The 11,050-nt window shown below is 36.1% G+C and overlaps 1 protein-coding gene across 1 annotated transcript; it reads right to left on the bottom strand.

The window, feature by feature from the left end:
• Positions 1 to 253: 253 nt before the first annotated feature.
• Positions 254 to 9,684, bottom strand: LOC122656229 (agamous-like MADS-box protein AGL11). The gene is made up of 8 exons (XM_043850707.1): positions 9,489 to 9,684; positions 3,149 to 3,230; positions 2,593 to 2,654; positions 2,352 to 2,451; positions 1,619 to 1,660; positions 1,448 to 1,489; positions 1,023 to 1,183; positions 254 to 520 (listed from the first exon to the last, which is right to left on the bottom strand). Exons 1-8 carry the CDS (start codon positions 9,668 to 9,670, stop codon positions 517 to 519), a joined length of 675 nt encoding a protein of 224 aa, XP_043706642.1. The 5' UTR covers positions 9,671 to 9,684; the 3' UTR covers positions 254 to 516.
• Between the last annotated feature and the right edge of the window lie 1,366 nt (positions 9,685 to 11,050).

Below are 11,050 nucleotides of genomic sequence, written 5' to 3'. Positions count from 1 at the left end.
TACTGTTGCGGATTATTTAATTACCCAGGTCTCCTCCTTTTTGTTCCTCTACCTATGGTGAAGAGAGAATCTCTTCACCATGGAAATTTGATCATTTGATTAGCTTAGACTGAAGAAGGGTATTTTCGGACCATGTATAATAGGGGTGGAAGTTAATGATGAAACTAAGTCTGATCATAGAGTCACATCGCCAGTGGTGAAGGGATGGGTTACTTCCTTCTCCACGAGTTGAAGGAAAACGTCGAGGAAATATTTTACAAGATAAAAACTGCACACATATAGCATAAAATACGGAGTGAACTTACATCCAAGTAATAAAGGAAAAAGGTTACTAATCCATAGTATGAGTTTTAAGGTGAATACTTCTTGCTGTTAATACTCATGGTAGGTATTCTTTTCTCACTTAAAATATGTTCTTGGGACACTACCAGAGAGAACATTTGAATAAGTAGAAGAGAGCTTCACGTTCAGGTGCTGCATAGATGATCCATTGGAATACATGTAACTTCATCAAATCTACCTGTATTGACATAAAAATAAGACAGTAGTAGACAAGTTATATATTCAAATATGTTGTAAACCGATTTTCATTATATATTGACCGTTTGGGATGCAAACGAAAGTTGTTTCTGGTAGAATGTAGCATAGTAACGGTAAGGTTGCTCTATTGTGACTTATTGGTCGTGGGTTTGAGTTGGGAAATAGCTTCTCCGCAAAGCAGGGGTAAGGATACGTACATTAGAATTGTAATTTTTGTCTTCAGGACAGATAGTAGTTTCTTTTGTATGAGGTAGGCAGTTCATGTGGTATAAGGGAAATATCAAATGGTGATGCCTGTTTGCTTGGCTAGACCTTGGTGAGGTATAAAGTTTAGCTTCACATTGTCTAAAACCATTCTGTATAAGCAAAATCTTGCATGGAAAGGTGATACTGGTATGTATTTGAGGGAGAAGGATCATAACCCTTGAGTGGAACTAAAGTAAACTACATATACTCTTCAGAGTTGAAAGAGATTTACTTACCCCAGATGGAGAGCTGTCTGACTCTGATCAGGATGAGAATAAGCAGGCCCTCCCTCCAACATATTCACTTGATAGTAGTTTCGGGAATCATATGATTGAATTGGCTCGAATTCTTGCGCTGTCACCATATTTTCTTGCTGTGCACGCTCGTTCTCAGCTATCTGAATTCGAGAACGAGCCCGGATGTTATAGAACTCAAAAATGAAATTCATTATGGAATATGAGGAAATGTTCCACTCCATTTAGGATGGCTTACTCTGTTATTGACTTTCAATCACATGTTTAGGGAACACACTACTATGAGGATGACTGGTTTAGACAAGGAAAATTGGTTTCTCTTATCAAATTAATACATAGCTCCCTTAAGTTATTCAATAGTTGAATGAAGGAGGAGATGAAAAAAATGTTTTTGTTATATGACATACCTTAGCTCGCAGATACATATTGTCATTCTGAAGTTCCATTTCCTGTATTGATGAATGTTTAAAATTTATTGATCATTCAATTAGTCGAATTGGTGAGGTTGGAGATTAAATAGTTTAAGGGAAACAAGAATGAAGATTGGGGGGGGGGATGGATGGAAGAATATCCTTTACCCTTTTCTGCATGTATTCAATTTCAGCAAACAGTAGCTCATGCTAGTGACAGAAACACAATGAAAACAGAACAGAAAATGTTAGAAAAAGTAATGAAGGCATCTGTGAAAGCAGAATATAAGAAGGAAAGGAAAAAACAAAGAAAAAAAACCCAGGAAGTCCAGGCTTATGTTGTCAAGGGTATATGGCCCTTGGAATAGTTATTGGAACTATGTGGCTGATGATCAGTAAGGTAAAAAGGGCGTATCCAGTGCACGAGGCTCCTACCACTGTGGAGATGATCAGTAGGGTTAAATAAGCTGAAAAAACAGGAAGTGTTTTATACTCAACAAACAGACATCAAACCATCGGGATCCATCTATTTATCTAATGGTTCGATGTCTTGTATTTTGTCACTTGCATTTGTGGACTGATTCCAAAGGGTCATTGAGAGTTGTAGGGCCTGAGGGGGTTGACGAAATTTTGTTAGGGCTACATGGGTATTTTAGTAATATGTGCCTATGTAGGGTTTCGATACATATTTATATTGAGATGGTTTTCTCTACAATCTCTGAGCGGTTTGAGGATGAGTGGTTATAACCTATTCTCCATTGATAATGAAGTAGGTCTCATCTCACCATGGACGTAGGCAATCTTGCTGAACAACGTAAATCTTTGAGTGCATTGTTTTAGGTTTTTCGTTTTTTCTAGAGTCAATGGTTCATCTCTCTTTCTATATGAGCATCATTGTTACCTTCTTGGATCTGATGCGTGTCATGCCTCGTTCAAGTCGGTTCTCGAGCTGTTTCAGCTCCTTGACAGTGAGAGTACTGAGGGAATCACCCATCAAGTGTCTGTAAACAGAGTACAATAAGAAGAGTTCATAAGACTATGGATAATGCTTCTACATTGGATGAGTGAACCATGCATGGGAAACTTGGATGAACACTACTGAAAGATCAAAACAAGCTCAATTTGAATGGATTAATAAGTACCTGTTTGAGTTCGTCAAGATCTGTATTTGCTGACGCAGCTTTGTAGCTTCTTGTTGATAATACTTCATTCCATCCATGACCAGGAGACAAAAAAAAAAAAGAGTAAGCAATCTAAATAATATTTAATAACTATCATAACTTGTAAATACCTATATGGTTTTCAGAGACCATTTTCTATGAAAGAAATTATAAGGATAAAGTTTTTCTCCATCCATAGAGGACGGTTCACCCACCACCCTAGGGTTCACAAACCCTTACTAGGGTTTTAGTATGTTCCAAAATACTCTCCTGATACCCATTCCCGTCCTCTCCCACTCCTCGGTGAATGGGATGGGTGGAGGGAAATTTGGTCCGTTAGTTAACTAATCCAACGGCCAGTTGGCCAAAATGAACTGCCCACATACCGCGAAATGGCGGACCGTTTGAGACCATGAAGACAAACTTTTCTTCCCAAAAAATTATGGTACCATGGATCTTCTTTTATAGACATTGTATATATAAAATTCAAGATTTTTATGTTTTTTCCATGCTAGTATGGATACAATAAGTTGCTTACTTGAGCATTTGCCTCTGCAACAGAGGTTGTGTTTGAATGATCTGTAGAGACCTTCTTGTACCTCTCTATTGTTGATCTTATGCTGTAAGACAAACAACATGAAACTAAAAATATTAGAAATTAATATTTATACAGAAAATATAATATTAAAAATTTATTAGAAAGTAAACATAATATATTTGATGATCATAAAATAAAGGGTGATGTACATCTTTTTGTGCTCTTAACATTGGCATACCAAATTTACACAACTTTCTATTCATTTAGTAATGTTTAGGCTAAATAAAGTTGAACACATAGTGGAGGAAAGCTTTAAAAATGTCATTGAGAATCCAATATTTGGCATATCATGTACCCCTTATTAAATAAAAGTAACACACATGAACCCAAACAAATAGATTTATTTATTTATTTATTATCTATAAGCATGGTCAAATCACAAAATATGTCTTGATTTATGTGGACGATATTCTCATCACTAGCAATCAATCTAGTCAAGTAACAACACGAATTCTGTATGAAAGATTTGGGACCACTCAGTTTCTTCTTGGGTATTGAGGCAATTTCCCATTCCAAAGGCATCTTATTATGTCAAGCTCGGCACATTAATAATCTATTACACATGGCAGGGATGGCTGAGTGTAAACCAGTTCTTACACCAATAATGGTTACCAATGCTCAGCTATTTGCTTTAGGGGCCCTTCAGTACATCACATTGACCCCTTGGTGTTGCCTTCGTTGTTAATCGTGTTTGCCAATTCATGCATGCTCCTGAAGATCATTAGGCACTTGTCAAACACATCCTTCGATACTTGAAGGCATACCAAAATTCATGGTTTACTCATTGAGAGATCACCACACCTTAATCTTTTCTTTGATGTTAACTGGGCAAGCAACAATAATGATTGTAGATCTTCTATAGAGTCTGAGTACAAAGCACTTGCCGACGCATCTACCGAGCTTACCTAACTTCAATCACTCCTTCAAGAACTTGGTCTCTCTCTCTCTCTAGTGCCTCCAATCTTGTGGTGTGACAACATTGATACATCATATCTCTCAACTAATCTAGTGTTCCATGCACGCACCAAACATGCTGAAATTGACTTCCATTTTATGCGAGACAATGTTGCCTAATACAAATTATCCGTTCAGTTCATTGCCACCACTGACCAACTTATTGATATCATCACGACTAAAAGTCTACACTCTGCACGGTTTGAGTTTTTGCGAGACAAGTTGAAGATCCACTCCATCGGGCCCTTCAACTTGAGGGAGTACTGTACTGATCAATATTGTGTTACCGTATTTTAGTAGCTAGGCAACCAATATTCGGTTACCATGTTGATTAGGATAGATATTATCTCCATATCTCTAATCTCATGTCAAAACTCTTGTCAATCTTCCTTATCTTCTATCTTTGCATAGCCGTTTCTAGGGGTGTAAATGAATAGCCGAAATCCGTTTTCGTATCCATGTTCGTATCTGTTTAACACTATCCGAATCTGTCCGAAAGCTAAACGGATGCGGATACGGATAGGCTATAGCTATCCGAAAAGCTATATTTACATATAAACAGATAAAATATCCGATCCGTATCCGTTTAGCACTATCCGAATCCGTCCGATAGCTAATCGGATGCGGATGCGGATATAGCACTATCCGAGCCGAATCCGATCCGTTTACAACCCTAGCCCGTTTCACAACTCGATCTATATTGTATAAAACTTCTTGGTCTCTACGGTTGTAGAGTGAGCTAATAATGAATAGCAAACTAAATCTCTGATGCCAATAATACATGGGAGTTATATTTAACATAAATGGAGAAGATATTTAGAGATGACCACCATGAATAAAGCTATACTACACCAGTTTTCTTTTCTTCCTTTTAACGCCTTTTTTATATTCTAAATAATTAAATCTCTGAGATGACTGGAAACTGCTAGCCAGATGGGCTTCAATGGAGGTAATGATTCTTTTGCTTTCCACCATAAAAACATCTCAGAAATAGAGGATATGTTGCATGGAACCTTGAAGACATCCAAAAAATACTGCTAGATTTTCTTGAAGAAAAAAAAAAAAATTCCATTAAAATATTGTAGCTTAAAACACTTAACATTCCCCCGGAAAATTCTTGCTTTTGGAGTTTTTGAGCAGAGAAATTCTGATATTGTAGCATAAAATATTTAAGATTTCTCATGTACCTTACACCCATGTTCATGAATACAAAGACATCATTAGCGAAAATGTACATGAAGGGACTGGAACATTGGCTTGGTAAAGCCTTGATTTTATTATCCAACTTGAGGGCAGTTATTCCTCGATAGAGGACTTCTTCTACAATAATAAATAATAAATAATAAACAAGGGGAGCGGGGTGTTCTCCTTGTCTAAGGTCACGCTCAAAAAAAAAACCCAACTGGCACACCATTACAAGGGCCGATAATTTGGCAGATGATAGCAGCCAAATTTTCACGAAAACAGCAAATTTCCCAAGGACTCCAAAAATAAAATTCTATTTCATGGTATCATTAGCTTTTTGGATATCAAGATTCAACCCAATTCTACCACCATTTAATTTTTTTATGTAAGGAATATGTAAGCTCTGAAGCCATTTAAATATCTGAGAAGATTAGTGATGCAGGCTCGTACCAAGACCACATGGACAATCAAATAATTGCTAGAAGATCGACCCGTACGTACGTATTCAAGCTCAAGTCCAGCCTATGGCCCATAATGCAAAGCAAGCCCATGACTAACATTTCTTAGTATTTATTACATAATGTAAATGTTTAATCTTAGCCATTGAAGCTCAATTGGAATCGATGGTTGAGATATCGTAGGAGATTTTTGGGTTTGATATATCGAAAGCTTCATAGTGGAAGATGATGTGACAACCTTCTTGGTGATTGTTTCAATCTCATAGTAGAAGATGATGTGGTAGTCCTTCTCTCAAAGATTCTCTTGGTCCAAGCTCCTTCAACTACTTCTCGCAAGAGTCTTTCTTAAATATTGAAAAGTTCGATCAGTCCAAGAGAATCTTCCTAAAAGACTACAAAGCAACAAACACTTCAACCTTTAAGCTTGCATCAAGGCACATTGGAACAACCCCTATATCTTAGAATCTACTTTTAGTTACTTGTTTTCTATAATTTTCATTTTTGGAATTAAGCATGTAATCTCAACCCTTGAAAATCAACGACTGAGATATCTTAGAAGCTTTTAGGGTTTTCTTTATTTGCCTATAAAAAACCTATCTATGTTGCTTGTAAGACACCACATTCTTGAATGAAATTCTCCATTGTGGCTTCAAGCACTCTTGTGAACCAAGTTGAGTTCCTCCCCCTGAAATCAAGTCTGAGTTTCAACTCCAATCTTGAAGAATTGAAGATTCTCCGGTAACCTCGAAGTGTTACCGCCATCAACTTGAAGAGTTGATAAGTCTTCCTCCACCAAAGGACCTAGAAGAGTATTTTTTTTTGGAGATAATATCATTCTTACCTATCTCATCTCTCTCCCGATCCGAGTTCCTAGCAACCTATATTGAGGCTTACATCAATTAGCATGCCCTTTTGAAAATCACCTTGTTTCTCAAAAATGAGATTAGGGAGGACACCAGATAATCTTGAAGCCAAGATCCTTGGGATTAATTTGTGTATAAAATCGCCTAAGCAAATTGGCCAAAACTTCTCAAGAGAGATTGCACCATCAACTTTGGGAATCAAAGTAATAAAATTATACTTCACACCTTCAGTAAGAATACCTTCTGAAAAGAAATTGTTGATGGCTTTGATGATGTCATTTTCAATGATTTCCAAACACTTTCTGAAAAAAGTTCCAGGAAAACCATCTGGGCAAGGAGCACTATCTGGGTCCAAATCCCAAACTACAGCTTTTATTTCATCATGAAAAGACTAAAAAAACCTCTACGACGAACTGCCCAATCTGATTTGGCTCAATGATAACTGTTCCATCATCCTTTTTTCAGAGCCTAATAGTGTTCTTTGTCTTCTGGATCTTAGTGGATAAGTGAAAAAAAAACAAAAAAAAAAATGGTATTACAATCCACACACTTCAACCACCTAATCCTGAATTTTTTCGCCCATAATTTTTCTTAAAGATCGATCAATTTTAACTTTTTAATGGGTTTTTTTCACCTCTATTTCATGGTCAAACTGAAATAATTTAAACCCAACTATTTCTATAGCTTCTTGAACATCCTCTAATGCAAACTTGGTTCTACTAGCAACTTCCTCATCCAATTTGGGAAAGGTAACCTAAGCCCATTCTCGATCTCAAACATACTTTTAACCTTTTTCAGCTCTTGACAGACCGCACAAAGAGGAGTTCCAGACACTTTACTTAGAGCTGTCCAAAACTGTCGCACAATATACAAAAAGTTTTCATGATTTAACCAGAACTGATTCAATCTAGAAGGACATTTTTTCACGTAGCTATGGTTAGAGCATCATATCCTTCTATTACCATTTGAGTTTTTTTTTTAAACTGCCCTTCCTTACCCTTCAAAATGTCTTCCCATTACTTTCAATCCAAATAAATAAAGGACAAAATGGACAAAGTTTTCCTTTCACCCACCATGGATCCTAGGGTTCATAAATCCCTCTTAGGATTTTAGTTATGTTCCAAAATACCCTCTTGATACCCATTCCCATCCTCTCCCGTCCCTCTCTCTGTGAATGAATAAATAAATAAGTCTTCCAATACATTATACATAATTGATCTTCATCATCTACTTTTACCCAGAAAAAATTAAATGAGAGGTATTGGAGGGTGAAAGACAAAGAAATGGCAGAGTTTAGAAGGTGCAAAAGTCAAAACGGCCTCTTTTCTCTCCTTCTCTCAAAGAAAGAGAGAGAGAGAGAGAGAGGAATCTAACTATCTACGTAAAGGAAGCTGGAAGCCAGCAGGAAGCATGGGGAACTGAAGCCTTTCTTGGGTAAGATTGTAATCCGAAATCAATGGAAAAGCATGCACGCACGCTGCCCTAGAAATCACAGATGGTAAGTATAAGAAAGCAACGTAGAGAGAGACTTCAGTTCAATGGCAATGTTGTAAATTTTTGGCAACGTCTGTAGGACCCACATTCAAATCGGAAAACAAGAGTAGTCAAAAGAAAGAAAAACTGAAAGGTAACAATGGGTAGAGTTGAAACAAAGCTCTGAAAAAATATTAGACAAGAAAAACTTAAGAGAACCCTTAAAGATAATTTTTCAGATTAAGTAGATGTGGATTTTGAGATTTTAGTTTTGAGTCAGTAACAGAAATATTTGAGAACAAGAAGGGGAGGAGTAAACCATATATGGGGGGCCAAGATGACAGAAACAAATTGAGTTCTAAATCACTAGTGAAGAAACAGTTAGAACCCCCTCTTCTAAAATGGGGCAAGAAGAAAGGTACCTAAGACTCCAAGGTGGCACGATATTGTCCACTTTGGATGAGACCCGGATGGTTTTAAAATGCACCATACCAAGTAAGGAGGTCTTATATAGCTTATGACACATTCCCAAGCGATGTGGAACTATTCCGTGATTCCATGGTTCTACAAATAATCCTTATTCAGAGTTGATCTAACTTGGTGAGACTTAGACTAAGTAAAACAAAACAGATGGTCAAGAAAGAGAAAGATGAGAGTAGAAGAGTAAAACCTTATGTGTAGTAGGTGGTAGTAGCAAGTTTTATACATGAAGATCCCTATAGTTCCTTATCTACACATAACTATTAAGCTCATCACTCTAAGTTTTAAGTTTTGTACATGAATATATATATCATCATCATTTAAGTTTTGTACATCAAGATTAACCAGCATGGCAACATGTCCATGCATGCATGCAGGTTGCCACATGTTTGTAAACATTATTCATAGCCTTCTTGTTTTAATTTTCTGGCCAAGAGAAGCACCAAGAAGAAGAAGAAGAAGAAGAAGAAGAAATCAAATTAAGCAGGCAAGTACGAAAACAAGGGATTCAAGATCCATGCATCCATCAAGTATGACTCAAGCTCCTTCCCATGATCAAACCAAGAGAATATATCTGTGAACATTTATTGATTTAGCTGAGAACCAAATGAAGTTTAAAAAAAAAACCTAGAATCTCCAATAAGTCAGTATGATAAAGAAAATGGATCAGATCCTTGACAAGATCTCAAGTAAATCATGAAAAAAATTTATGGGTTTTTTTTTTATTATCTTCTATCCTTCCTCATCCAAAGATTTTAAAAAAAAAAAAAAGTAGAAAGCAATAGAAGCTCTTCTGTATTACATATGCTGAAAGATGAGTTTCAATTAGGATCAAATAATAGCTGAGTATTGAGTAGTAAGAATTACCTGTTATTAGAGTATTCATAGAGGCGACCGCGGCTTGAGAATACAATTAGGGCTACTTCAGCATCACAGAGGATCGATAACTCATAAGCTTTCTTCAGTAATCCATTCCTCCTCTTACAGAATGTTACCTGACGATTTGTGGTGTTCTCAATTCTCTTGATTTCAATCTTTCCTCTCCCCATTTCACACAATTCTCAACTTTTTTTTTCTCACTTAATTTGATTGATCCTTTGAAACCCTAAAAAGTTTTTTCAGAAAAGAAAAGAGTAAATTTTCTACAGTGCTGCATGAATAAATGTTATAAAAAAAAAACATAGAATATTGCTATCCTTTATATGTAGATATTTAATGGTTTGTTGGAGACTTTTATTTGATCTTTTTCCATGTGAATCTTCTGATGATAAAGAAAGAGAAAATGAGTTTTAAAAAACTGAGTGGTGAACCAGAAATGGTTACTTAAACCTAACTCTAGAAAACTGAAAATATTGGATCAGAAATGTTGCAAATTTTTTTTTTTTTTTTTTTTAAATGAAATTTTTGGAAGAAAAGAAGAAACCCAAGAAGATCTGCATCTATTAGCTGAAAAAGTAACTGATCTTGCAAGTCTTGATGTAATTAGGTTTTGAACTTAAAATCTACCATGAATTCAGCAGAAGAGAACAAAAGAAAGGGAGAAGAAAAAACAAATTTAAGATAGAGATCGAATTTCTGATTAAAAAAAAAATTCTAAGAGAAGAGATAATCCATCAAATAAGGGAATTACAATTTTTTTGGGTTTCACCAAAGAGTTCTCTCTTCAGTCTGTGCAGGAGCAGGAGCAGCAGCTTTCGGAAATTTTGGGGTTCTCTATAACTCTAAGCAAACCATCCTCCTCCTCCTCCCAACCCAAACAAGCCAACCAACTACATCTCCCTCTCTTTCACTCCTTTCTCTCTCTATTTATTGTCACAATCACACATTCAATCAATCAATCCAAGTCTCTTTCTCTCTCTCTCCCTCCTTAGTATGCATTATGCAGTGAAGGAAAACGACCTTCGAATAGCTTTTTCCAGGTGCACCACATGAGACCTTCACAAAAGTATCAGAATTTTAATGGCAAATTTTTTTTTTTTAACTGAGTTTGGACAAATGTGGGTCGGGCAAAACCCACTAGAAGCCCCACTGCACTCTCAACAAGTTTTTTTTTTCTGAATGTGCGGCTTGTTATTTAGATTGCTCTATGAAGACTCTAGTACTTAATATTTTCAAATAGTTTTCTAATTATTATGTTAACAAATTGAGAAATTAATTAATTTAAAATTAATCTATGATTATATTACAATTGGTTACAATAGGGATCAGTTTAATTAAATCCCTATTTGTTTGCACTTATCATGAATGATTTAAGCAGGGATTGACTCGCGAAACCCACCTTTAGAGGCTACTGTGGTGTTTTTAGATGTAATCGATCTCCATGTGTAACTCTTTTGTTTATACCCGGCCATGTAGGTCTATAATTATGCTTTGAATACTATTATTTACTTTTTTCCTGTGGTTTTGGGTTTTACAAAGCTCTATTTTGC

This window comes from Telopea speciosissima, chromosome 3 (assembly GCF_018873765.1).
Source record: "Telopea speciosissima isolate NSW1024214 ecotype Mountain lineage chromosome 3, Tspe_v1, whole genome shotgun sequence".
NCBI classification, from domain to species: domain Eukaryota; kingdom Viridiplantae; phylum Streptophyta; class Magnoliopsida; order Proteales; family Proteaceae; genus Telopea; species Telopea speciosissima.
Note: the sequence above shows the minus strand (reverse complement) of the source record. Positions and strands in the feature narration are given on the sequence as shown.

Coding starts and splice junctions, on each gene's coding strand:
- LOC122656229 (XM_043850707.1), bottom strand. CDS start 9,670: ATGGGGAGAGGAAAGATTGAAATCAAGAGAATTGAGAACACCACAAAT. Junction 3,231..9,488: donor TATGAATACTCTAATAACAG/GTAATTCTTACT, acceptor TTTGTCTTACAG/CATAAGATCAACAATAGAGA. Junction 2,452..2,592: donor ATCTTGACGAACTCAAACAG/GTACTTATTAAT, acceptor CTCTGTTTACAG/ACACTTGATGGGTGATTCCC.